Source organism: Podarcis erhardii (genome assembly GCF_964252035.2).
Source record: "Podarcis erhardii genome assembly, chromosome: 2".
Classification (NCBI taxonomy): Eukaryota; Metazoa; Chordata; class Lepidosauria; order Squamata; family Lacertidae; genus Podarcis; species Podarcis erhardii.
The window spans coordinates 51,529,295-51,556,866 of NC_138498.1; the positions used below are offsets into that span (position 1 = coordinate 51,529,295).

Genomic DNA, 27,572 nt, shown 5'->3' on the forward strand with positions numbered 1-27,572 from the left:
GGAATAATACCTGGCTACCCCCAGCCTTGGGGAAGTCTGCCTTCAGAAAGCTCCTTTTTGCTACCCACACTGGAGTCCTCTAAGCAGGTGCTTGAAGCCAGCCAGCCTGTGGCCACAGTTTGTGCTGTCCCTGGGGGAAACCTACATGCCTGCTGGGAAGTAGCAGGGCAGCACTGAGGGCTGTCCCTCCTGGCTGTCAACAACCTAGCTGGCACCCTGAGGAAGTTTCTTGGTGCCAGGCAGGCCCACCTCCCTGGCGATGAAGCAATTAGGGGCTGTTGCTTCTCTTTTAAAAGCACCCAGCCCAACTCGCTCTCTTCATTCAACACAGAGGGAGGGCATCTGCAGAGTCCTCGCTCACCCATCCGCACTGCCATGGAGTGGGCTTCAAAACTGGTAGGTGCCTGGCTTTCTTTGTGCCTCTTTTTATTTACTTTCTATTTATTAACAGCCTGTCGAGTTTGTTTGCTTTGGGAAGTGTAAACTTTGCCTGGGTGAACTATTGCTTTCAGGGCCTGGCACTGAGGAGACAAAAATGACCTCCCAGAGAGAGAGGGGGAGGGGGATAAAGAAAGGATCCCATAGAAGGAAGCACAGATGGGGACAAAATGGACAGCAGTTAAGAATGTCGTGGGCATGGTTGATTTGTGCATATAAAGTTCTTCAGTTTATGGCGAGGCATGGGGGAGAAATTCAGTTCACTGCACATTGAAAGGTGAACCGAGTTAATTCACACATCCCAAGACAATATGCAAACCAAAACACAGCCATCCTACAAAATTCGGAGTTCTCTGAATTTTGCAGTGCAGTTGTCCAGGCAACTAATGTGTACAAGGCTGCTTATAGAGGGTAACACACCTGTCAGGGAACTGCCATCAGTGCCAGAGGGAGAGAGCGAGCTCCAGAGGGATTCCAGAGAGCGTCCCAGGATGGGGAGAGGCAGCCCATCTTCTGGGGAAGAGAATCAGTGTAGCACCAGTGGAGAAGGGGGGCAGATGGGGGAATCGGCGAGGCGGTCCCATGACTCCTTGCCGGGGACCAGCGGGGAGAGTAAGGGTCCTCCGCTGCCTACACCCTCCTTGCGCAGAAGGCTTCCGTGCAGGGAGAGTAGGAGGAGACTAGGCGTCAAAGAGCTTCTTTGCTGGAAGAAGTTCAAGAAACGCCCACTGACGGATTCTGCCAGCGATTGAGACAGCCACGGGTGAGTGGCTGTCCAGACAGAAAAGGTTCACTCAGGCAACCCAGCCAGGTGTTGGCACCGGCTTACGCACGAGCAACCCCTAGAACCATTACAACACCCATAGGAATGCATATTCTGTTGGGAATAGAATTTTTTATTATTATTATTTTTATTTTAAAGTTGTAATCATTTAACTTGTTTTTATTATTGCTTGTAAGCCGCTCTGAGCCCAGCCTTGGCTGGGGAGGGCGGGGTATAAATAAAAATTATTATTATTATTATTATTATTATTATTATTATTATTATTATTATTACATTAGGAGAAATTGCTTGCAAAATGTCTATTAGGCAAGATCGCGTATAAAAATGTGTCTATGAGGAGAAATTTGCATGAAAGTGCTGATGAGGATGATTTTGAAAAACAATTTGCAAACTGAGATCACCTTGATGGGGGAGCATGCTCTCTCTGGGCTCTTCCACTCTGGTCATTGAGCATTTATTCTGATTATATGACAAGCATTTGTCTGGATTTGCTGGTGGGCATTTATACATCTTCCTGATAATCATTTGTTTATTCCACACTTTTCAATGTTTCTTCTTGCCACTTTCCTAATAGCAAAATAATTGCAGCTGCACTAGGGTGACAGAGTGCGCTAATCCACTTTAACTATGCAAAGCTCAATTTCCTCATAGGCAATTTCATCCCTCCTGCAAAATACTGACAGTTTGGGGGCTCCCTCTCTCTCCCAGCTTTGACTAAATTACTTGAAAGGGGACAAGTGCTAGTGACTACCTATACAAGGAATGTATAGTGAACCTTTGGCCCTCCCAGATGTTGCTGAACTACAACTTCTATAAGTCTTAGCAAAATGGCCAATGGCTAGGGATGATGGGAGTTGCAGTTCAGTAACCTCTGGAGAGCCAAAGGTGCCCCTGAGTTGTATGATGAAAAGTACCCAGTGTGCTTTCTTTTTTCCCTCTCCAGATGGTTTTCTGTGCTATCTGCCTTTCCTTCGCACATGATGCCTCCAGAGAAACAAAAGAGCAAAGCAAGGGAGCTAAAGGAAAGAAGAGAGGATCAGCAAAAGCCAAGGTTCAGCACCTGAAGGCTCAGGAATCCTCACCTGACCCGGTGCTAAGAGTAAACCCAGAGGCTTCCACAGACTACACCCTTGTGGAGGATTATGAGCGGAGCATCCATGAAATGGTTAGCCAGCTGCGGAACAGCTCCGAGTCCCTGGAGAGCAAGTGCCAGGTCAACCTGAGGCTCTGGATGTCCAACAAGAGGAGCCTGTCTCCGTGGGCCTACAGGTGAGATAGAGCAGGTCTCAAGGCACTGTGGTTGCCCCACACAGGTCTTCTCACAAGCCTATCTGTACAAGACAAAAAATTGTGCCCCGGCTGCATTTTGCTTTCTTTGTGGTATGCAACCAATCTGTGGCCTACAGCAGTGGTTCCCAATAGGTGGTCCATGGACCCCCTCCGTGGCACCATTCATATAACAAAAACTACCACATAGAGATCAAAATTGTCAAAAGTAGGGGCTTGGCTTTTGAAAACCAAGCTAATTGGGAACTACTGACAGAGAGCCAACAGCATGATAACTGGTCTCTATGGTATTTGTCTGTGTGGTGGTGTGTGTTGGGGGGGTATATTTGCTTCTCTTTTCAACTCAGACCTCCTGATGGGGACAGAATGAAGTGGGTTGGCAACAAGTGCCCCCCACCTGTCCCATGCAGGCCACAACCTGCTTCAACACTTGGAGTGCCATCAGACATGGTAAAGAGGCACCTTGGACGTCCTAGCAAGTAGCTAGGATTTGTTTGTAATTGGTTTAAAAACAATTAAGTTATCTAATCAGCCATTTCCCACCCCATTGTGGCCTATCCAAGGATTGTGGCATTCCCATATGTCACTCATTAGCATATGCTAATTAATTCCTATATTTAATACTGCCCTAGCTTAAGACTCAGCCAAGAAAATGCTAGCAAGGTAGCAGAAAAGCTTGGTAGCATTGGCCCAATTTTGTGGCACTCTATCCCCGCCTTGTGGTGCTCTTGAAAGTGCATGAATGTGTCGCTTTTCTGAAGGGCTCAACTGAGACATTTCACTCACCTTTTTAAGAACCAGAGACCACATAACTCTGATGGATTCAGCACTGCATAAAATCAATTCCTTTCTGGGCCTTGTGGTTGTAGTTTGATCATGGCAGGAGGAACAACTTGGACCGATGAAGTTTACCACATCAGGTTACCTGGGACCTTTGGCACATGAAGCCACTGCTGTTTCCTCGACGTCTGGTTTCACCAGCTCAATGAACTGCCCTCTGCATGGAGTGACTAAAGCTGTGTTGTGTCAATGGGTAGCACCAGTCTGAGGCCTACATTCAGACAGAACCATTTGAAGCAGTAAAGGCTTCCAAGTTCTTCTGAATATGCCTCTGGCACAGGGACTTTAAAAACAGTAGCATGCATTACAGAGTTAGGATCACGTGTCTCTGTATGTTTTTGGGTGGGAAACAGATTCTACTACCTCATTTCCAAGCTATGCAGAGTGGGGCTTGGCTCAAACAACACAGCAGAGGCAGTTAAAGAAATCTACCCAGGGGCACAGCATTCTGGGCAATAGGGGCAGTACAGGATTCCTTTTGGTGTACCGACCTCCCCGCTGCACCAAGGATTCCCTGTCCAAGCTGCTTCAGGTCGTGGCGGATTTTCTCCTGGAGACACCTAGTTTGGTTGTCCTAGGGGATTTTAACATCCATGCCGACACGACCTTACAAGGGGCTGCTCAGGACTTCGTGGAAAGCATGGCCTCCATGGGGCTGTCCCTGAATAAGTTTGGCCCAACTCATAGTCATGGACATGCCTTAGACCTGGTGTTCACCTCTAGTGACGTGGGTAATCTGACACTAAGTAAAAGTGAAACAAAAGAAGTGCCATGGTCAGATCACTTCCTGGTGCAACTGGACTTCTCTGTGACCCTTCCCCTCTGCAGGGAGGTGGGACCAATTCGGATGGTCCGCCCCCGCCACTTAATGGATCCAAATGGTTTCCAGAGAGTGGTAGGGGATGCTTTATCCCATGTTGATGGCCTTTCAGCTGGTCTTTATGAATTAGATTTACTAGACATTTTTTAAGTCTGCTTGCCATTACCTCTGCAAAGATTTTGTAATCGTTGTTTAATAATGAAATGGGCCTATAGTTTTCGATGTTTATCCGTGTCAGGTTTAGGGATCATCGTAATGTGGGCCTCTTTCCATGACTCTGGTATCCTTCCTCCTCTTAATATATTATTCATGATGTCACATAGCACTGGCGTTAATTGGTTTTCCAATACTTTATAATATTTAGCTGACAATCCATCCGGTCCCGGGGCTTTCCCTAGTTTCATCTTTCCTATCGCATCCTGGATCTCTTCTGTTTTTATAGGTTTATTTAATTGGGCTCTTTCTTCCTGTGTTATAGTCTTCCCGCTGTGGTCTTCTAAGTATTTTTCTATTCGGGTTATTTCTTCATCTTCCTTTTTATACAATTTCTCATAAAATTTGAGGAAATTTTCCTTTATTTCTTTTGGGTCTTCTATCAATTGCTCCTCTATTTTTATCTTATATATCACATTTTGTTTTTGCCTTCTTTGCAATTGCCAAGCTAATAATTTACCTGTTTTGTTAGCTGATTCGAAGTATTTTTGTTTCATTAACTTAATTTTCCATTCAATTTCTTGACTTGTTACATTGAGTACTGCGTTTGTAATATTTTTGTTATTTGTATGTTTTGTTTGTCTTTCGGATTTGTTATTAATTTTTTCTCACATTCTCTTAACTGACTGAGGATTTCCTCTTTCTTTTGTTCTCTTACTTTCCTCTTATAGCTATTTTGCTGAATAAAAAGGCCTCTTAGGACCGCCTTGCTGGCATCCCAGACTACATCTATACTTGTTTCTTTATTAAGATTCAAACTGAAATAGTCTTTTAAGGTAGCTTTAGCCTTTTCAATAACTTCTTCACTCTCCAATAAATATTCATTCATTCTCCATCTGAATCCTCCCTGTGATACGCCTTTTATTGCCAACATTATCGAATTGTGATCAGAGAGAGTTCTAGGTTGAATTTCACACTTTAGAGTTCTTAATGTAAGTTTTCTTGAGACCCAGATTTGATCAATTCTGCCCCAGCTCTTATGTGGTTCTGAAAAAAAGGTGAATTGCTTCTCTATTGGATGTTTGTATCTCCAGATGTCTGTTAAATCTAAGTTTTCCTCCAGGTTATTAAAGGATCTTGGCAGTTTCCCTTGGTTACACTTTTTCTTTTCTGTTCGTCTGTCGATTTCTGGTGCCGGCACTCCATTGAAATCTCCCAATAATATTGTCTTATTACACTCTAGCTCTAGTAATACTTGTTCCAATTTCTTAAAAAATTCCAATTTGTTCAGATTCGGGGCATATATGTTTATCACGTTAAGTTTTTCACCCTGGAAATTAATTTGTACCCCCAGAATCCTTCCTTCATCATCTTCACAAATCAATTTGGGTTCCCATTTTTCTTTGACATATATCGCTACTCTTTTTTTTCCCCGCAATAGAATTTATAAACTTGACCCCCCGTTTTTTGTTTATCAAAATATGTTTATGCTTTTTGGTCACGTGTCTCCTGTATGCAGATTAAATCAAGATTCTTTCTTTTCAAGACATTCACAATTTTATTCCTTTTGGTTTTTTCATTCACACCATTCACATTCCATGACAAAATTTTCAGATTCATTGTTATGTTTACTTTCCTATCTACAAACAACTATTAATTTAAATTCGAGTGGTTTTGTTTTCTGTATCCTCTTCCTCTTCTTCTTCCGCTACTCCATCTTCCTCTTCTTCTACTTCTTTTTCCCTTTCTTTATCTTCCTGTTCTCCTCCTTTCTCTCCTCTTCTTCTTCTGTCCTCTAGGTCTCCATTTCTCCCTCTATATCTCTCCTCTACTTTTCCAAGATCTTTCTCATATCTGCGCAGAAATTTGTTCACTTCTTGGATCTCAGTGATCTTGAATCTTTTATCTTTATAGAAAAAGGAGATCCCTTCAGGGAACTCCCATCTATGTTGTATGACGTTCTTTTTTAGAACACTTACTAGCTGTTTGTATCCTTCTCTTTTGCGTAGGAGTCTAGTTGGTATTTCTTTAAAGATGATAATTGGTCTACCTTCAATTATTAATTTCTTTTGATAACTTGCTCTTAATATTGTATTTTTCATCTCTATCGAGTTAAATATGACTAAACAATCTCCCAGAACCTTTTTTGATTTTACTTGTTTGGACCTTATTTTTATTCTGAAAGCGTTTTCTATCGTATATGCAACCTCTTCTTCTTTCAATTCTAACCATTTCACTAGTTCTTTAATCATTTTTTTTGATGTTCTCATTTGTTTCTTCTCCTACTCCTCTGAACTTTAAATTTAGCTGTTTCTGTTTCATTTCAATCATCGCTAAGTTGTCCAAAACTTGATCTTGATTTCTATTCAGTTCTCCTAATTCCTCTTTTATCCTATCTGTCTCCTTTCTTTGTTCTTTCATTTCTTTTTGTATTTTTTGTTTGATTCTTCCAAAGTCTTTGATCGAACTGTCAAGTCTTTAATTTTACTTGACAGTTCTCCTACTGCTCCCTCTATTTTATTGTCTATCAGCTCGTGCATCCCTCCTAACTTCTTCTCCATATGAATTTCACTCTGTTTAAATTCCTCATTTATTTTTAGCCATAAGATATCTAAGTCCTTAATTTCTTCTTGTCGAGATGCTTTCCTATCTGATGGTGTTCCTCCTGTCTTTTTTCTGTTTTTCCCAGACATTTTCTCCATCTCCACCCTTTCTTTTCTTTCTTTCTTTCTTTCTTTTTAAAATTAAATCTCTTGTAATATTTATTCTCTCCCCTAGAGGGCGCACAATCTTGACCAATTTTAATTAATTATCAAACAATAAATTCAACATCTACTTGAACAATCTAATTCCAAATTTTTCACCAATTCCTCAGGGAAGTTTTTAATGTGTGATATTTTAGTGTATTTTTGGCTTCTATGGAAGCAGCCCAGAGTGGCTGGGGAAACCCAGCCAGATGGGCAGGGTACAAATAATAAAATATTATTATTATTATTATTATTATTATTATTATTATTATTATTATTTCTGAGGCTGCACTAAATGGTCTTCTGCAAGCCTAGGACCACAGTGTTCCTCAGGACATGCCTGCAAACATCACTTCAAAGGAAGGTATTGCTTTGAACTTTCCCCCTCATATGGCGCAAGGACACCCCCTCCATTTCTCTCTGTTGCCAGATGTTTTGCTCTGCAGGCACCATTCCTTTCTTGCTATTGTTGTGGCATGAATGCCTACCATTGTATGGCCATTTGAAACTGGAGCATGCACCATGGTGCTTGATGCCAAGGTCTCCTATCAAGTAGGTCCCCCTACATTTTATGGGCCTCTTTGGGAGGATTCAGCAAGTCACCTCCTGTCACACCTTCCAGTGCATGTCCAAGTTCACTGAGTTAACTTACACATGCACTGGAAGGTGCTATGGTAGATGGTGGTTGTTACCCCAAAATTCTGGGGTGCCGCTAGGTATGTATGTGACCTGCCTTCCTATCCTCAGTAGCCCCACCCCCTCTGCCCCCCAAATGAATGTGCTTGTTCTGATGTCAGCACGTTTCCACTCCAGGATCAACCACGACGCAGCACGAATCCCAGCCAACATCCCAGAGGCACACTGCCTGTGTGCTGGGTGCATCAATCCCTTCACCATGCAGGAAGACCGCACCATGGTCAGCATCCCCATCCACAGCAAAATCCCAGTGCGTCGACTGCTGTGTGAGCCAAGCAACCCCAGCCGGAAGAAGAAGAGGTGCCGCAAGGAGTACAAGACCGTGATGGAGACCATTGCTGTGGGCTGCACTTGCATCTTCTGAGAACTGCTGCTATTCCTGCTTCGGGTTCCCTAAGGGTTAGTAGCGCTCCTGTCTTCCTAGCTTCATCTTCCCCTTCCATTCTCCCAGAACGTGCTTTTTCTCCTGCCAAGATGTGGGAAGATTCCAGAGGCCAAAGCTGCTTTCGTTGGACTCCTTCTCTCCCATAACCCGCAGAGAGGTTGACAGCACCACAAGCACACAGCAAGATATTGGAATCGTAGAATTGTAGAGCTGGAACGGGCCTTGAGGATCATCTGGTCCAACTCTCTGCAATGCAGGAATATGCAGCTGACCCGAATGGAGATCAAACCCACAACCTTGAGTGCTTTCTGTGTTGCACAAATGGTAATTAACTGTATCTGACCCAGATCCAGGGCAAATTGCTTCATTTCACCCTAATAGCTCTGAAACTACAGTCACTGGTGCCAGTTTTTACTCTTTGCTAGGCACACCTGCTCAATCAGGAGTTCAGCAGAAAGGGAAGCTGCTGTGTGGCTGCTGCTGCGGAGGAAGGAGATCCAGCGAAGGTGCAGCGGCTTCAACCATCTTGCCCTCCATCTGGGGCTCTAAGCCCTTTAGCACTGGCTTGACGGCTGCTCAATTTGCAAGCTGACTCTGCAGCCCATCTGGTGGAGTTGCTCAGGGCTTAGGCCAGGATGACGTCACCATGCAAAGAGGCCTTTCCATGTCCTCCTCCCTACTGGGTTGCACTACCAAAATGGAGGCTTTGATAGGACACATCTTCTGTGTCAACTGAAGGCCCAAAGCTAGGCCATTGCTCTTTTGACAGCGCCCTGCTGCCTTCTGTGTGGGAGCAGGAGAGTCTGTACTTGCTGTGCTTGGTGGAGAAGGAGAGGCCTTTCAAGGCTACTTGGCAGGCTCTTGTATACCTCACACAAAACTAACAAGGGGATGTCTTATCTTAATACCAAGCAGTTCTCAGAGTCCTGTGCTGGCAGCCCTGTTCACAGGGCCTAGGTAACAGCAAAATGCTTGGCCGGGGAACAAGCACCGCGGCTTTGGCACGTGTGCCAAAGACTAAATAGACTCAGGAGGCAGCAAGAGATCCTCAGGCAACCCATTATTCATGACACCCCTGAGACAAGGACCATGACCGTTTTGGGAACCCGCAACCCTTCTGCACATATCAGAAGCAGCACCCCTTGGTGCAGAGCCACAGCTCGCTGACAAGAACCCAGGATTTTTTTTTGGTACGCTCAAAGGTGCCAGGTTCAACCACAGGCAGCTCCGTTAAAATGGTTCTCAGGCAGAAGAGCTGCCAAAAGATCCCAGTCCGAGACTTTTGGGAAAGTGCAGTCAGTGAACACGGACAAGGCTGGTTTTGATGGGCCAGTGGTCTGCCTTCGTGCAAGGCAGCATCACAGGCTAAAAAGTCCAGGACTAGGAAGGGTGGCGGTGGAGACAGTTCTGGCTTGTGGAAGGCAAGACCCTTAAGCAAAACAGTGCAAAAGAGAGGGAGCCACATGCTAAGACAGGGGTGGTCAACCTGCAGTCCTCCAAAGGTTGGTGGACTACAACTCCCATCCTCCCTGACCACTGGCTCTTCTGGCTGGGGCTGATGTGAGTGTGAGTCCAGCAACACCTGAAGGCCACTCCTAAATCTTTGTGCCAGAATGCTGCAGCACTGGGGAGAAACAATGGGTAGTTTTCCTTTCAGTTTGCTCAGTTTCCCAGCATTTCACAGAGCAGCCCCATGCAGGCACTCAGCTCTGCAGAACTTGATTAGAAAACGATATCAGCTCCTAGTAGCCTTGCCCTTTCTGGGAAACGGCAGAACTCACTGGCTGGTAATTTTGCTCAAGAGGAAGCTTTGCTCTTGACAACTCAGCAAGCTATCCCTTGACCATAGAAAGGAATTTGGAGTGAGCAGGGCTCTAGATCAGCAGCACGGCAAGGAGAAGATTAGTCAGCATTTCGGGAGCTACAGAATCAGCTCAAGGAAACAGCATACAGTACCAAATCAGGAAAGGTTCCAGGTGTTTATACAGCAATTCCTTCTGGTTTGGAAACAATGGAAACCATCTTCTTTTTTTGCCATTAGGGGGATTATACCCTTCCCCTGCCCCCCAATCATACACAGGGCAAGGCAACATCAGCCATTAGCTGCAAGGATTTGAGGCAATCAGGGCAGTGGTTTATGCAGTTTCACATATGCACAGGCAGAGTCAAAAGGGTGTTAGAACCTGAGCTGTAGCCAAAACCAGGAGACCCATCTCAGGGCTCTCTAGCTGACTACAATTAGAGGCAAGTTCATGAAGCTTGGCAACAAAGCAAAAGGAACAACATTGTTTTGGATGGCAAAACAGACACACACAAAGACACAAAAAGGAGTCACATCAAAGACAGCGCTCTGCCCGTTCCCTTAAGTATAGAGGCCTATGCATATAGAGAAAGGCCAACACAAATTAACTCAGGGGTCAGGACTGCAGAGGCTTAGGAGGCAATCCATCCATTCTAGGGCAGGGTTTAGTTTTGCCCTGAACAGTCATGGACAGTGGCAGTGCATGGATATGGGACAGCAGGTAAGGAGCACTTAGCCTGAAGCAGAAAACCAGCCCATCAAGGCTGGAATCAGTATACGATGCTCCCCATTAACCAGCTCAGGTCCCTTCCAAGGTTATCTCAAGAGGAAGCCTTACTAGCTGGGCACATGTAGATATTGACTCACAGACTCTCCAAAACATAGCAGGAAGGGGGATGCACTTATTGTAGACAATAGACACATGGGGATGTATGCCAAGTCTTCTGTTTCTCTCCTTGCTAAACCTCCAGTGTAATCCTTCAATACCCCCCAACCCTACCCCAATTCCCACCCTGCATGCACTAAAGGAGAGTTTCCTGGAAAGTCTTCTCTAGCAGCAACTGCTATAAAGTCACAGCTCGGTCTTCACTTTGTGCATCAGGTCCTTCTGGTCTATTTTCTCTAAGTCACGATTCCAGATGTTGTAGGCTAAGAGGGCCACGTTTTTGGCCGCCACAGCAGCCATTTCCATCGAGCTGGCTGCCCACTCCATGCTGTTGAGGTAGTAGAGGTTATCGTGGAGGACAATGGGCGGTAGGCTCTTGGAAGACCCATAGTCAGGATAGGCTTGCCATTCCGTCACCTGGACAGAGTAGTAGGAACGGAACAGAGTCTTCAGCTCTTGCTTCTCCAAGGGGTGCTGGGAGTGGACTCGCCATATGGCTGCCTCTTGGGGCTGCTTCCGCCTGAAGGTACTGGATATGTTGACGGGGCAAATGTTGTCCATGGAACTGAAGAAGAGGACAGGAGTATCTGTGGTGAGGATGCTGGCAAAGGGGAAGAGCTTTGGGTCTGGGAAGCCAAAATAAGAGGAGTTGAGGTAGCCATGGATGACAGAAGTGACCATGGTGTGGAAGGTCCCTGGGAACTCAGCAATGGGAGGGTCAAAGTTCTGGAAGCTGATGTTGCTCTTGTTATTATGCAGTGGAGCAGCAATGACCACGATGTCATAGAAGCTAGAGCCCTGGCCTTCCTCGTCCTCATAGTGCACCTGGTAGAAGGTTTTTCCTTCTGGAAAGAGTGGAGAGAGAGAGAGAGAGCTCGAGCTCAAAACAGCAACTCAAATACACAAAAACTACCCTCACATGCTGCTGAAGGTTTTAAGGAGCTGAATGGGTGAGACCTAGAAGTTGGAAAGCTTCTTCAACAATCTGCCAAGGCTCTGTGGTTTTCCATGTTCCTTAGTTAACCCCTTCTCCTCTGTTTCTTATTATTTTCTTGTTGTTGCTGGTTTAAGCTTCCAGACCCTGCCTGGTGAGCTAGACCAGACGCATAGAGTCGATATACATTTTGCACAAGTGACAGATATAAGATAAAGAGCGACTATATTTCTGACTGTCCACTAGTAAGCAGGTGGGCAATCTTCTCACCTTTTGTGTGCATAGATGCAAGTGATACTAGGCAAGACCAAAATATTGGAGCATATGAAAGCAAGGATGTGTACGTCTAGGGATATCTCAGTCATGGGTACACCATCAAAAGGAGCACTGTTAACTATGAGGTACACCATATCTGGCTGATAAGCTGCAGGAAGGGTGGCTAAGGTGGTACTTCTCCAGATGTTGTTGGACTCCAATTCCCATCAGCCCCAGCCAGCATGGCCAACGGTCAAGGATCATGGGAGTTTGTAGTCAAGCAGCATCTGGAGGTACTCAACAGCTTGTGAGATAGCAAGCATGAGACTGTGAGGTTCACAGTGGCATAAAATGAAAGACTGTGAATGCAGCAGCAGCAGAACAATTGTGTTTTTTATACTGTAATTTTATGTTGCAAACTATCCTGAGATCTATGGATATATGGCTGCATTCAAATTTAATAAATAAAATTAATATAACAATGATGTGTTTCAGCAAGCTCTATTGGGCTAAGGCCAACTAAGTCACACTCAGGAGTATACCCATTGATGTCAAAGGATTTAAACAACTTGTCCAGTGATGTCAATGGATATTCTCCGAGTATGGCTAATACTGGATATTACCTACTGCCTATATACGGTAATTAACAATGAATAATGAAATATAGCAAGGGATGCAGACAATATGAAAAGGGTGGAAGTTAGCTTATTGTAAATCTTAAAGAGAAGTATCTTTTGATAAAGATTCCTACAGTGAAGAAAACAGTCTCTTAAGAATTTTTTCTTTTTTTTTTTTTTAAATGATCCAATACTAAATGATCCAGGTACATAAGGAGAGAGTTTTGTTCCTCCTCACTGATTGCATCACAAAAGAATTCAACTTGTCACACCTGCCTGGCCATATCTACATAAAGCAATCACAACGGTACTGAACATACAACCGAGAGAGAACACTGGATTTTCCCAAGTATAAAATATTGTACCTTTTTAGTGCTCAGAAAACATGACGTCCCTGCAACAGAACAGTGGAGAAATGCAGATTCTGTGCAGTAAATATGCATTGTTTATAATTTCTTGTGCAACCAACTGATCATCTGGAAAGGAGCTGAGACAAGTGAACAGCAAAGAAGGCCCCAAGACCCACTTCCTGCAGATCCTTGTCTGCAGGCATGTTCTGGCTCCTTCTTTGCAAGCATTTTCAAGACACAAGTAGGGAAATGTAAAGTTAAAGTAATCCCTCAACTTCACCCCTGCCATGCAAGGCCATTGGTGGTATACCAGCTGCTGTCCATAATAAGGTCTCTTAAGAGAAGTACAACTGAATTGGAAAGTTTTAGTTCATGGGTGGGCAAACTAAGGCCAGGGGCCCAGATCTGGCCCAGTCGCCTTCTAAATCTGGCCCATGGAAGGTCTGGGAATCAGCATGTTTTTACAAGAGTAGAATATGCCCTTTTATTTAAAATGCATCTCTGGGTTATTTATGGGTCATAGGAATTCGTTCATTTCTCCCCCCATAAAAATATAGTCCAGCCCCCCACAAGGTCTGAGGGACAGTGGACTGGCCCCATGCTGAAAAAGTTTGCTGATCCCTGTTTTAGTTCCTTAGGAGATCTCAGCTGGTCTCCTTCTCATCATTGTTTGCCAAACCCTGTCCTTGCCCAGCCGGCATGGCCAATATTCAGTGATGATGGGAGTTATGTTCCAGCAACATCTGGAGGGCACCAGGTTGGTGACTCCTGATCTAGCTAACTTGATCTTCAATGTCTCAAGCAAAGGTAGTGCACAGTCCTGTTACCCGAGATATCCTGGTTCTGTTTCAGCTCTGGGCAGCTTACCTGAGTTGTGCAGAGAAATGGCTGTCACAGTGGCCTCAATTATATTGGCTTTTGTCAGCTTCAGCAAGCCTGAACACACCAGGTTGTTGCCGCCTTCCACAGACCACATGTTGCCCTGTGCCCCTGCTAGGGACATGGCCCCTGAAGATAGAAATACAGAGGGGTTAGGTGTCAGAATAATAATAAAGTAATGAAGACACCATTCCCTCCGGCAACAGTCAGTGCTCCACTGGAAAGAGACACCTTTGGCTTTGCTTGGTTGGTCTGCAGCAAGATAGCAAAAGGTGGCACTCACCTGCAAACGCAGGCACCAGTACTGACTGGCCATAGCTGGCACGGAGAATGGCCACAATGACCTCGTCAATGAAGCGCTGTGTGATGCCCACCTCCAGCAGGGACTCTGCCACAGAGCGCTGTGTCATGTTGACAAACGTGTCCCCACCCAGCGAATGCAGGAGCTCCTCAAGGCGAGAAAACGCATAGCCATGGGCCTGGTATTTGTAGATCCTGCAGGACACAAAAAAGGAAGACAAATCTGGAGCAGCCAGGAGATCTAAAGGAAGTTCAGTGCATCTCTTCAGCCTAGCTGGAGACTTTCTGGACTTAAAGGAGAAGGAAGACCACCCTCTTTTCCTCTCCAGAGGTCCCACCACCTCCGTCACATACCTCATGAACTTCTCCATTACCTCCTCCACCCACATCTGTAGGCGCAGGAAGCTCATGCCGTAGTGCCACCAGAGTCGGAAAAGGTTCAGCAGGTACCAGTCTGTCTCCTCTAGGGCAAACTGCTCCCCACTAAAGATGGCGCTCTTCCCGGCCAATTCTCGACGGTGCTTCAGCCCTAGGATAAGGGGACAATGAGGTAGAAGAGTAAGGCTACTTTCTGTCCTTTTTCATGAGTCTGGGAGCGCAGGCAATGCAGCCTTCTGCTTTTATAATACTGTTTTGCAAATTTTGTACGGGCTATGAAACTTGGCCCGAATGCAATTGTTTCCAGTGTGATGACTCACCCAGCAGCTTAACAAAGTCCTGCATGTGTAGGTTGAGGGAGTGAATGGAGGCACCACCGATTTCATACTGCTGTTTGTTGACAGTGACCGTGGCCAGGCGGCCCCCAACGGCGTCCTTTTCGTACACGTCCAGTTGCACCTGTGGCCCAAAGTGCTGCTGCAGGAAGTGGGCCACTGAAGAGCCACCAATCCCAGCTCCCACTACAGCTGCCAAGGCAAAAGCAGAGGGGCGAGGATAAGGCAGAGCAGATGCATGTCCACCTCCGACCACCCGTCCCACTCCTCAAAGGACCAGCAGGTTGCTCATCTTACACACAGACCCTTAAACAATCCTTTGTCCTGCAGGGAGGATGCCACACAATGAAGGTTTTCCAACCCAGTCATTTGGCCTGATATTTTACCCATGTTCTTCGCCAAATGAAGCAGAAGGCCACAGCAAGCTTTCATCTGAATCTCTCAACATGGTTAACTCTCTCTCTCTCTCTCTCTCTCTCTCTGTGTGTGTGTGTGTAAGTGAGTGAGAGACGTGTGTACCAAGCTGCAGCTTTATGCCAAATATCACATTAATTACTTTACATGGCAAGTTGCTGCTGTCTGCATATGCTCAAAAAATGTAGTAGTATTTTCTTTTAATTAAAAAAACCTGCAGAGCAAGAAAAAGCCCACCATGAATGATTTTAAGATTTTGACTGGTTCCAAAATGGTAGCCATGGAAGCATCTAGCAAAGTGACCCAAGTCCTGTGGCATCTTAAAGACCAACAAATGCTCTGATGATCTTGTGCTCATTCAGTACAGGAAATCTTCATCAAAGTGGTCAGGTACACATTCCCCAGCTACAGAGTTAAGGCAGCTCAAGGGAATAATGATAACAATAACAATAATAATAATAATAATTTATACCTCACCCATCTGGCTGGGTTTCCCCAGCCACTCTGCGTGGCTCCCAACAGAATATTAATTATAATAATAAAGTGATAAAACATCTTGTCCAAGCCCTGGTACATGCAATAAACCTGCTGCCACAGCATTCTTCATACATGGCCAGCAAGCCGGCCTTTGCTTAAAAACTTCTACTGAAGGAAAGGCCACCACTTTCCAAGGCTTCCTGTTCTGCTCTGTTCCACTGGCCAACAGCCCCTACCACCAGGAGATCCTTCCTAATATTTAGCTGAAGCCCCCTTTCCCATTATCTAAACTCACTCAAGTACAGAAGTCAGGGGTGATGAGTGGCTATAGAAAGAACTACAGTGGTACCTCGGGTTAAGTACTTAATTCGTTCCAGAGGTACGTTCTTAACCTGAAACTGTTCTTAACCTGAAGCACCACTTTAGCTAATGCGGCCTCCTGCTGCCGCCGCGCCGCCACCATGCGATTTCTGTTCTCATCCTGAAGCAAAGTTCTTAACCTTTCTGGGTTAGCGGAGTCTGTAACCTGAAGCGTATGTAACCCGAGGTACCACTGTACTGTGTAAATTAGCCCCAAATGCCTCTCAAAGTCTAGCATCCTCTGGCTACCCCTGAGCAACTTGCCATCTTATTCTTGTCAACAAAGGCTTTGTGTGCCTTTGTTATGGTGGCTGCTAGTATTATGAACAACTGCAATAATGACGAATCCTGGGACAAATGTCATACTGGAGAATGTGTGACTAGCAGGCAAACACGGCCTGTGCTTAAGGGGAAAGGGCCATCACTCAGCTGCCCAGCAGGTTCAATCCCTGGCATATCCAGGTAGGGCTGGGAGATGTCCTTGTCTGGAAGCCTGAAGAGCTGCTGCCAGTCAGTGCAGACAAGCCTGAGCTAAATGGACCAACAGTCTGGTTCAGTAGAAGGCAGCTTCCTATTTCGCCACTACAGAAGCATCCTTAATGCCAATTATTCAGCCCTAGCCTCCTGCATGCCCTGACAGGTCCGTGCAGCCTCATCCTCGGGACTATTTGTTTCTTATCTTAAACACTTGTCTTTCCTCACACCCCCGTCGACAGCCTCACACCGGACGGACGGCAAAGCGCTCCGATCCCGCCGCCCAGGAGGCCTCGCTGAGATGCGTCAAAACCCAGGCGCCCCGTGCTTCCGCGCCTGTGATTTCGACAGCAGCGCCTACCTATTTTGCCGGGCGGAGCATCCCCTGCCGCAGCGACGGGGGGCTCCCTCCGCATCACCCCTACAGCTACCACGGTGAGCAACAAAAGCAGCCGATGCGAGGCTGCCATCATGTTGGCAGCGGCGGCGGCGGCGGCGGCGGCGCGGGAGGCGGGAACGCAAAGCGCGACGTGCGCCGTTTACATCTCCGCGCAGCCGAGCTCCGGCTCGCTCGCCTGCCCGACGGCTTCTCGGCTGCGGGGCCGGCGGGGGAGCCTCTCGCCTCCGTCCACTCGCCAGCAGCGCTTCCCGAAGGAGCGAGGAGGGAGCAAGGGCTTGGCTTCGGCATTGGCTGCGCCTCTCGCAGCGCCGCCCTCCTCGCAGAGTGCAAGGAGCGAGAGGCGGCCTGCTTCAAGAGACGCCCCTTCGGAGCCGAGGATGCAACCTCGAATAGGGAACCCGCCGCCCGCCATGCTTTCGGACTACAACTCCCGTCATCCCCGACCGTCGGTCATGAAATGCAAGGGCTGACGGGAGTTGAAGGCGAAGCGCACCTGGAGGGCCGCGGCTTCCCTTCGCCTGCAGCGCGCAATGGTCTCGAGGGCTCCGGCGTTAGGCTTGCTTCGCGAAGCGCGCAGATGCTTAAACGCGATGCTTTCAGCTCTGAGTCTTGCTCCGATTCCCTTCCCCCCGTTCTTCATTTGCCATGCGGCTTCCCCGCTTCTTAATTACCATTCATCATTTGCTGTTTTTCGAAGCTTAAAACTGGGAACTGTGCAGCCGCAAGCAGAAGCTCTTTCCGCCTTTTGTGGTCGGCCGGGGATCCGCGCCTTTCCTAGGAAGACGTTCTGGTTCTTTTGAACTCAGCTTGCAAGGGGAAGGGCTTTTAGAGGGGTGGGCCACCGAGGTGCCATTTTTGCCAGCTCTGTCTTGGGTGTAAACATCCAAGTCTGCTTGCTTGGAAGGGTTGGTTTGCTTTTCACACACTTCGAAGCTTACCGTGCAGGCATCACTGAATAAATATGGGGTGTCGACATTCGGGTTGCAAGTGTAAAAAGCACTGCCTGCCGAGTTCAGCACACCCTGCTGGCGTAGTTAACCTGATGGCGAAGCAGCTAGAGCTGGCTTCAGGCACCTGGACCTTTAGCAGACCAACTCAAATGTCTGAAAACGTGACATGAATGCTGACAACATCAACCTCGCTCTGTGGGAATCCCTGCAAAGAGCTAATAATAATCCAAAGCATTTAACCAGAGTGCATTTTAGGCTAGTGTGCTCTTTTATTTAATACTAAAGAACATCGGATAGTGGCTGTTGCCATGGTGCCTGCAGAATATAACTCCTCTAGCATGTGTGCTAAATCAAAACAAATGCTATTAAATTACATTTTTTCTAAGAGTCCGGCTGATTTCAAAATGTCAAGAAATCAAACATTTCTAAATTTCTGACTGGGCACATCCTCTTTAGGAGGTATTCAAAGTCAATACCACATGTTTCAGTCTTGTAAAGGTAACTTTTATTTGTAAGAATATGGTGCAGAGTGACTTCAATACATTGTTATGTTCTGAACAACTTGAGTTGTCTTCCTTACCCAGCAAAAGCTAAAACTTTTGGTTTAATAAATGCAGCATTCAACTGTATGGATTTGTATTGTACACATAAGTAGCTCACCGCTTTTTTGAGCAATTTAACAACTGGAAGACAAACACTGTAATCTGTGTTTTCTTGGAAACAAGCCCATTGTACTCAGTGGGTCTTGCTCAGGGTAATCGTTCACAGGACTGCAGTTCAAGATGCAATTTTAATCTTATTTCCTATGGAACTTCTGAGCAAACATGCATGACTCTGCTGGAAAAATATTTTGTTCTTTTGCCTTGGGGGAAAAAATACAAATCTATTTTAAATTAGAAATGTGCTCTAACAATCTCTTATATTGCTCTAAGGATCATTCACTTATAGCCCAAAGTTGCCCCCCCCCCAAAAAAAAATTGGTGATGCAGATAACCCTTTGTGGATTAATTCAGTTTATGTACATCTGCCTGAGAATATGCCAGAGGTGGTTTTAGGGTAGCGTGCCTGGTTTGGCCGCACTGGGTGGCGCCCTGCAGGGGGCGCCACAACAATGCTGTAGAATCAACCGCAAGTAGTGGGAGGGGGCACTGAATTTTAACGTTGCTGCTGAAAGCTGAGAGCCCAAAGTCCACCGCTGAATATGCTCATATGAAACACCACTTCTTTCTGACTAACTAACACAAGAATGTATATGGTAGGGAGAAAATCCTGGAAATAAATACCGCCTTGAATCTTTCATTTTTATAATTTCAGAGTCAAGAGATCTCTCTCTGGACAGTACAGACAACGCTAATACAAATAACATGGGTGCCAGCAGAGTCTGGAACTTTGAGCTAATGAATTCTAACCAAACTTAGACAAGATAGCAAGACAGGACAAAACTCCTCTGAAAAAGAAAGTGGGTGTGAGTCTAAAATAAGGCCACCCTCACAAAGATTCATTTCTTTGAACTTTCACCTAGGATTCAGAATGAAGCCAACATGTTGGGTTACCTCAATCATCTCTCAGAGTTAGGATTTTTCACGCTTGCATGTTTAGCTTACCTGTCACACAAAAACTGATCAGAACCAAGCATCCAATTGTTTACAGAATGATACCAATTTATTCTCTAGCTGGAAGTCACCTCATAACTTCGGCTGAAACTCTGATCTGATAATTTCCCTGCTATTTTTACTGAAATTAGCTGAAGTACACTTTGCTTTGACACTTTCCTTTAAAAAAAACAAACAAAAACTAAATTAAAAACAAATCATGTATTTTGATTTCTAATCTAGAAGTCTCTGAATCCAGATTTTTCAGTGCCATTTGCATAGCAATTACTTGTGAGCTCAAACTCGAAAGACTACGCTTCCCTTTTGGAGTACAAGACCATTCCATCTCTTCCAGCATCGATAACATAGCAAATTGTGCTTGAAAACTGGTACATAATTTGAGGGATACTTTATGGCCAATAAACCTGAATCTTCACAAAAAGTCTATTTTGTTCCCTTAAACTGTTGAGCTACTTGCCCATTTGCCCAGTATTTTAAATGGCAATGAGAAAGGACCCATCCATATCCCTATACCACAGTGGAGATTTCACAAGGTTGAAATAGCCAAGTAGCCTGAGGAAGATCTCCAACTGCAAAGAATTTACAAATTAACACCTCCAGACACACTTCTGCTGGGTATCAAAGCCCCTTCACACTGCTCATCACTCGTTTTCAAAATGCTTTACAGCAGATAAATAATTGTAGCATTTCTGGGAGGTAGGCAAGTATCATATTCCCACTTTACATATAGAAAAGCAGAGGTTTCAGCAGCTGAACCAAAATTCAAGGAAAGCCGAGTGCATTTGTAAGAACACAGAAAGTTCTAATTTAATCACTTATACCAAGTCAGACCACTGGTCAGTATTATCTACACCATGGGTGGTCGACTTTCTGGACTACAGCTCCCATCATCCCTGATCATTACTCTTGCTGTCTGGGGCTGATGGGAGCTGTATTCCACAGCATCCTGGAGGACTACCCCTTTGTCTACCCTGACTGGTCTCAGATATTTTGAATATTGCCTTGAGATGCCAGGGACCAAAATGGTACCTTCTGCATACAACATGTGGTCTACAACTGAGCTACTACCCTTCCCTTCTTGGAATTATGGCCCTTCCCTTATCATTAGGAATTATTAGGAGTCCTCCTTCCCCTCAAAACCCACAACAGAATTTAATGGAAAACCAGAAAAGTCACAGCACTACCTCTGACTGAGAAACAGCTGGGGGGTCGGGGGGGGGAACAAACACCATTTATGACACAGAACAAGTAATATTAAATTAGCTGTACATCTTGGAAGTGAAGATCAGGCCATTGCAGCCCATCCTGAGAGGCCAGCAGGTAACAAATTTGGCTTAATAAATAAAAATCCATGCTATAGCAGCAACAGTCACGTGGACAGAGAAATCAGTCCATTAAAGTCTCAAGTATTTATAAAACATGTCCACCTCATTCGTGTGATTCTACTGCCACACCTACATGCGCATGTCTAATAGTGCGGCCATGAAGTTTATAACCATCCAGAGTCACTAATGCCACAGTGCCTGGCTGCATTTCCTCTGCTGGCACGTGACAGACTATTTCATGATCGTAGGGGTCATATTTGCCACCAATGGGGTTCATTTTCTGCAGGCCATGCTTCACAAATATGCTTTGCAGTTTGGACTCTATGAGAGACAAGCCTTCGCATATCTTCTTGAGAGTCAGAGTTGGGTCATCGTGTTCTCCACTTGTGGTACTCTCGGTGGTCTTCTCCAAGATATCTGCCACTTCCACCAGGTCTCTACAGAAACTCTGGATGCCTGTAGAGACATAGATCAGAAAGCTGAGGATGACTGTTCAAAGGGCAGACACAATGCATTAGTCTCAGTCCTTATAACATTATCTGTATAAAAGAAGAATCAAGGTCCAGCAAATACTGACAGTCAAACCTTTAAAAACAAAAACAAAACCCTGATAGATGTACTGCTGTTTTAATTAACGTTTGTGTTATTTGCTCATTGATTTTATTTGCAACATAAATCACCCTGAGATAAACATTTTGAAGGGTAGTATATAAATACCTTAAATAAACAAATAAAGCAGATCACATGGGGTGGTAGGTACAAGCTCTGCACAATACCAGCACCTTTTTTACTCACCAAATATCTTAGCATCCTCGACAAACTTCTGCGTCCTCCGCCTAACATTTTCAGAATCTGTCAGGGCTCTTTGATACCGTTCCTGCACACACAGTAAGAAGCAGAGTCAGATAAGAACATCACCCAAAGCAACAGGTCAATGAGCCATCTATAATGCTGCAAGCCTGGACCAAGAGGGTTGAGCGCAGCTTTGCTTGACAGACACAGCCTTCAGTTGCTGCTCTTAGATAAAATGCATTGCCTGTGTGACTTCCTGCTGAAATGAATGGGCCATATTGAAAAAGACCTAAAGATCTCCCCACCCCACTTCATTACCCTCTTCTACTAACAAACAATGGCAAGGAATAGCTACAGCAGATGTACATGCATGCATACTTATGTAGCAGAAAGACATTGGGGAATTGTGACAGCAGCATCTCCTAACATAAACAATGCCTTATTTATTACATTTATTTCGCAAAATGTATATACAGCTTGACGGTAATAAAACCTCAAAGCAGTGTACAAAAAGACGAAACCCCTAAGATTATCAGTAAAAACACAGATAAAAGCAACTACTTAAAACATTCAAAAAATTAATAATAACTAAAATCAGCTGAGAACCCTCCCTTTTCTCTACCAGCCGGAAGGGACCCAAACAAACAGACACTTGTTCTGATCTGCTTTCACCCCCAGCTAGCCTGCCTGGAGGAGGCTGGCAACAGTGGCAGGAGTTATGCTGCAGGGGTTGCGGGGAAAGAGTGGCAGCAGGGGATGTTATCTAATTCTACTAATCTGATCTTTTGACTACTGCATGCTGTAGACTTTGGGACTGGGTATTTAAGGCACACAAAAGCTGAAACCTAAAAAAAAATGTGTTAGGGCAAACAGCCAAGTTAAGGACGATACATACTGTTAAGACACGGACTTGTTCTTCCAATTTGGTGGCTTTGAGCTCTAAACTGTTCTCGTTCAGGAGATGTCTAGGCTCATCAGGAGGGTCTTCTGGACCACAGTCATCACCTGTGCTCCTCTGCTGTGCAGCAGTGCTGAAGGCAAAGGACAAGCCTCTGAAACAAGACAGTGACAAACAATGAGGAGAAAAGCAGAAACACTTTCAGAGGTGTCTGTTTAAAATAGTGAAGTATCAGCTAGCTCCAGCCTTGTGTTTTCCCACCATCAGGACTTGGGTGGAGGCAGCAGTGGTCCAGGTCAAGGGAACACAAGGCTATTGGATGGGAATTTCTATTCACACCTTCTTCCAGCAGATAAAGACTAATCTCTCTCCCAATCCTGTGAAGGAGAACGACTGAAAAGCAACAGCCTTTTGCATGTAGGTTGGAAAACTTGATCTGGGTGTCTTTGATTAGAGGAACAACTTGCTCTCTGCCCCCATTTTTAAAGCCGCTTCTCTGTGGCATTAAATGCTGGTTGCCAAGTAAGAAGAAAATTTATATTGTGCCCATCCCTTTAGCATTTACAGCATGTGTATGATTACGATTACAGAGGGAGCTTGGTGAACCAGCCATTTGCTACACTTTGTGTTCAACAGCATGGGAACCCAGGTCAGGTTTTTTTGCATCAATGCTAGTTATAGCAAGAATGTTTTGCAGGACAAAGACTCTTTGAAATCACCTCATTCAGGGTGTTGGCAACATGCCACATATCATAGCCAACTGTGTACACTATTGTTCAGCTGATCTGAATGCACTCACCTGAAAAGCATCTGGGGCAGTTTTGCAGCTATGCAAGCTATTTTTTGCCCGTAAGGGAAAACTCAGAGCTGTGCTGTTGCTAATATGCAAACTTTAAAATCATAAGAGGGATCCAGCTGGGCTTTCATCAGCCCCAGCCAGCAAGGATTATGGGAGTTGGAGTAGAGTAGTGTCTGAATGGCCGCAGGTCCCACGCTTCTATTATAAACAAAACTCTACTCTTTCCTCTTTAGGTAAACAAGGCTCAGTGCTTTGCCAGCATTTTTAAAATGTTGCCAAGCTCTGAATGAATCTTGCTGCTCAGTTTCTAATGGAGAGGAACACTTTTACATTAACATTTGTTCTGTCCTGAAGCACTCAGTTTAGTAACAAAACTGAATCAGAAGAAACTGCTTCCTAACGCTCGACTCTACTATCTGAAGTACATGTGAAAAGAGGACGGATGTCTACGTTTGGAGACAATCCAACTGTGCTGTGTTTTGGAGTGTTAACTACAAATTCTGATTTTATACACTGGTACACAGTCGTGGGCAGCAGCATAAAATGTAGGGTTTGTGGCACAAAACAACACAAAATTTGGCATAGGTTTTGAGGGAATACCAGATTTGGGGGTTTATAGTGAATGCTATAGTGAAAGCATAAGCTGCCATTGTTAAACTGTTTGCAGGGATTCCAGGGAGCAGAGAGGGATCTGTATTAGCACACCTGAAAGGGAGGTATCTAATGATCCTATTGCCTGTTTGCTTGGATGATCTACTTCACACCCAAAGGGAGTGGGGGCTGTGTTCCAACCACCCACACAGAAGTGATACATGGAGCTGGATTTGGACAGGGGGGAAAGGAAGTTTCGCTTCTTGTTGAAATGCTGGGTTGCACAGCGAGTGTGTGACTCTGCTACTTGAAATAAATAATCTCCAAACCCAAAGGCAAAGTTCTATTAATTTTTTTGGTAAAGAGATGGGTAATGTCTTTGCCTTTGAAAAGTGACACACACATTAGGGGATCAAAAGGACCTACCTAGACAGCAGAATTGCAGCATTTGAGGGGCATATGTTCCCTGGGTGACATTTTGTCCTCTTAGCTGTGGGTGTACACAAACATTGCATAAGGAAGGAAACAGCTTCTGAAAGCACTTGCCTGAATGACAACAGATTTAGGAATGATGAACTATTCTCTTCAACTAGACAGTCTGGGTTCTGTTAACAAATCTGTCGTTAAGAAGGCCAAAACTCAGTGGACAGACCATTCGAATCAAAACCTTTCTTCGTCTTGCAGCCATAATCACTTCCAAGCTAGACTAGTTCTGTACCATCCTCTGCATTGGGCTGCCCATTAAGTCAGTCCAGAAGTAAGGTGACATCAGATGACATTACACGGACCCTTTACTAGCTCCAATGGTAAGCAATTTGCTCCTGGAGTTGGGCAGGTTAGCAGCAAGGTCAGGGCTGTGTCGGTGCAGCAGGAAGTGAGCTGCTTTGGCTCCACTGTAAGTGGCAGTGGCAGCACTGTTAGACAGGGAGATAAAAACACCACACAGGAAACTATAAAATTGTACTGAGAACCAAGTTACTAACAAAATCAGATGCACTGATGACACAGCTGATGAAAGTATTTGAACAGGACACAGATTTCTCACATGCTGGTTATTCATCCCTGGAGGTACTGCTCTACAAAGTTCTGCACAAACTACAAAGTTTAGCTATGGAATTTACTGAGATCACTTCCTTAGATGGTGTGTGTGTGTACATGTTTTGAGCTATGAATAGCTAACAAACCAAGCATCAACTATAGATATGAAATCCTCATGCTATTCGGATTGCTTCTTATGCTTGAGTCAGTGAAGTCCAGCTTCTTCCGCCCACTCCATGCCCCCTTATCCCCACTGCAAACTATGACCTTGTTTGAAAATGTCTAACCCATGTCTTCATCCAAGGGATTCCAAGGCAACATACATAGACATTCCAAACTTCTATACAATATTAAAACAAACAATAAAAATCAAAGCATTAATAAAATATTCAAAATGCAGGTACCAGTCTGCCAATATAATTGCCAGAGAAGCCAAACTCCAGGACCTTTAAAAGAGGACTGCAAGGCAAACCAGCCAGTTACTTAGGGTCAAAAGGAAAAAGTCTGACGATTTTTTATTGTGGCATCCTGGAAATATCTAGTCTAGTGGTTCCCAAACCTTTACCCCCATAGATCACTTGAAAATTGCTGAGGGGCTTGGAGGCCCACTTTACAATTCCTCCGCCTGTTATAGCAATTGTAATGTGCTAGGTGCTGTACGACTTCTTACTGTATTTTCACAGACAAGCTGCAGACCACCTGAATGAAGTGGTTTGCAGGCCACAGTTTGGGAACCCCTGGCATCTCCTGTTTGAAACAGGACGCTGACCACAGGGCTTTCTTATCATCTCAGTAACTGAGAGTATCTCAGTATCTCTCTTATCGGCTGCACAGAAAGGAAACTCCACCAGGATGCCTTCATTCTCCCTTCACTGGAGGAGAAAAAAGAGAGACACAGAGAAAAAGGCACAAAATTGGGTGCAATCCTCAGAGACGCACTGATCTAAAAATACTACATAAAAAGCATCACGAGAGCCCATTTCGAGCGCCTGGGTGCTGTGGCATCTTCTGAGTGTTAACACACCTCCAGGCGAGAAAAAAACACCTCCAGGGTGGGAATCTGGGAGAGACCTCGCAAATTCCCAAGAGCTGCATGAAGGGGGAGGCAAAAAGAGGAGAGGATCTAAAGCCGTGGTTCCCAACGTGGGGCACACGCCCCACAGAGGGGCACTTTGATTTTTAAGTGGGGAAATTCGAGAATGAGTTGTTAACAGTTAATGGCCTTTTAGGCTTCCTCCACGTAAATAGGAGTTCACTTTTTGAACAATAAGAATTATATGTCTCAAGGGGAGTGGCATCAGCATTTTAGAGATGCTTTAGGAGGGGCATGGCCAAAAAAAGGTTGGGAACCACCGATCTAAAGCAAAATGCAGCAGAACCTCCCCAGCCCCGCCAAAAAAGAGCGTCGCCCCGGGAAAACTACATGGCAGCGGCGGCTACACACAGGTAGGTCTCCCGCTATAGATCTTAGGGGGTGGGTGCCTTAATATATCCCCCCCCCCCAAAGGCGAGGTGCAAGAGCCAGAAAAATGAGAGGATCAAATCCTCGGCGGCCTGCGCAGGGGCTCGCCATTGCCCGCCACCCACGGGGGAAAGAGAGCGACGGAAGGAGGATTGGAGAGGAGCCCATTTCAGCCAGCCCCCCACCCGCCCCCCGTACCTGTCGTAGCGCAAGTGATGGTGGCTAAACTGGAGCAGGGGGCTGAAGCAGCGCCCCGCCGCCCGCGCCGACCTGCCTGCTGCTGCCATAGCTGCCCCGCCGACGGACGAAGCGTGGCCGACACTGGACCGCCAGGCGCCGACGGTGGGAGGAGACAAGGGCGGCGGCGGCGGCGGCGGCGGCGACTACAACTCCCGTCAGGCACCGCGGCCTCCCACTCCCGCCCGCCCGCCCGCCCTCCTTGCCGCGAAAAAGGGCTCCGCCTTTCAGAATTAAAGAATCATGCAGTTGGGAGGGATCCAGAGGGTCATCTAGCCCAATCCTCTGCCATGTAGGAATCTTGCCCACGGAACCAGTGAGCGAGAGGAGTTGCCGGGGTCACGCCTGTATGAGAAGGGTGCTTGGCTGTTGCATCTCCACGCGCAAAGCGCCTTCCCTGCTGTAACAAGCCGTTGGGCATCTCCCAGCCGGGAGATTTATTTATTTATTTCTGTGCCTGTGAGCTACCAGAAAACGAACAGGGGGAACCTGCATCCCCTCAGTATCGGCTGAAAGCAACTCATACTCTGTCAACATTGTTTCAAATCTAGTTGAGCATCTTCCAATTCTCCAGGCTGCAATTCTTTATATTTTTAAAAACTTTTATTTGCAAATTAGCAAAAGGAAATAATTTACTTAACCAAATTTATATGCTGCTTAGACCTTCTTAAACTTTTTTTTTTTTATAAAAGAAGCACTGGCAGCTGACATTAATATGAATATTCTAACTAAGTTAGTTCTTGGTATGAGCTTTCGTGTGCATGCACACTTCTTCAGATACACTTCTTCATCTGAAGAAGTGTGCATGCACACGAAAGCTCATACCAAGAACTAACTTAGTTGGTCTTTAAGGTGCT

At 45.5% G+C, this 27,572-nt stretch overlaps 3 protein-coding genes across 4 annotated transcripts; 1 reads left to right on the top strand and 2 right to left on the bottom strand.

Moving 5' to 3' along the window:
* The first annotated feature begins 244 nt into the window (after positions 1–244).
* Positions 245–9,986, top strand: IL17B (interleukin 17B). Its single transcript, XM_081851173.1, has 3 exons — positions 245–396; positions 2,166–2,491; positions 7,883–9,986. Exons 1-3 carry the CDS (start codon positions 376–378, stop codon positions 8,127–8,129), a joined length of 594 nt encoding a protein of 197 aa, XP_081707299.1. The 5' UTR covers positions 245–375; the 3' UTR covers positions 8,130–9,986.
* A 256-nt stretch (positions 9,987–10,242) lies between these two features.
* On the bottom strand, positions 10,243–17,347 carry PCYOX1L (prenylcysteine oxidase 1 like). Its single transcript, XM_081851172.1, has 6 exons — positions 16,972–17,347; positions 14,871–15,077; positions 14,527–14,701; positions 14,156–14,367; positions 13,861–14,001; positions 10,243–11,682 (listed from the first exon to the last, which is right to left on the bottom strand). The coding sequence occupies exons 1-6, from the start codon at positions 17,081–17,083 to the stop codon at positions 11,024–11,026; spliced, it is 1,506 nt and encodes a 501-aa protein (XP_081707298.1). The 5' UTR covers positions 17,084–17,347; the 3' UTR covers positions 10,243–11,023.
* A 1,095-nt stretch (positions 17,348–18,442) lies between these two features.
* GRPEL2 (GrpE like 2, mitochondrial) lies at positions 18,443–26,834 on the bottom strand. Of its 2 annotated transcripts, XR_014153437.1 has the most exons (5): positions 26,677–26,834; positions 22,586–22,742; positions 21,694–21,775; positions 20,087–21,354; positions 18,443–18,822 (listed from the first exon to the last, which is right to left on the bottom strand). XR_014153437.1 is itself a non-coding variant. In XM_081850155.1 (4 exons), exons 1-4 carry the CDS (start codon positions 26,763–26,765, stop codon positions 21,002–21,004), a joined length of 681 nt encoding a protein of 226 aa, XP_081706281.1. In that variant the 5' UTR covers positions 26,766–26,834; the 3' UTR covers positions 18,443–21,001. The 2 variants fall into 2 exon arrangements, 1 of the variants encoding a protein (XP_081706281.1); XM_081850155.1 differs by having other exon boundaries at positions 18,443–21,354.
* Positions 26,835–27,572: the final 738 nt, after the last annotated feature.

Excerpts from the sequence above, each read along its gene's own strand:
- IL17B (XM_081851173.1), top strand. The coding sequence starts at position 376 with ATGGAGTGGGCTTCAAAACTG. Across the intron at positions 397-2,165 it reads TGGAGTGGGCTTCAAAACTG|ATGGTTTTCTGTGCTATCTG; the intron begins GTAGGTGCCTGG and ends TTCCCTCTCCAG. Across the intron at positions 2,492-7,882 it reads CTGTCTCCGTGGGCCTACAG|GATCAACCACGACGCAGCAC; the intron begins GTGAGATAGAGC and ends TTTCCACTCCAG.
- PCYOX1L (XM_081851172.1), bottom strand. The coding sequence starts at position 17,083 with ATGATGGCAGCCTCGCATCGGCTGCTTTTGTTGCTCACCGTGGTAGCT. Across the intron at positions 14,702-14,870 it reads GGACTTTGTTAAGCTGCTGG|GGCTGAAGCACCGTCGAGAA; the intron begins GTGAGTCATCAC and ends CCCTTATCCTAG. Across the intron at positions 14,368-14,526 it reads GTAATGGAGAAGTTCATGAG|GATCTACAAATACCAGGCCC; the intron begins GTATGTGACGGA and ends TGTGTCCTGCAG.
- GRPEL2 (XM_081850155.1), bottom strand. The coding sequence starts at position 26,765 with ATGGCAGCAGCAGGCAGGTCGGCGCGGGCGGCGGGGCGCTGCTTCAGC. Across the intron at positions 21,776-22,585 it reads AACAAGTCCGTGTCTTAACA|GAACGGTATCAAAGAGCCCT; the intron begins GTATGTATCGTC and ends CTGTGTGTGCAG. Across the intron at positions 21,355-21,693 it reads CGAGGATGCTAAGATATTTG|GCATCCAGAGTTTCTGTAGA; the intron begins GTGAGTAAAAAA and ends ATGTCTCTACAG.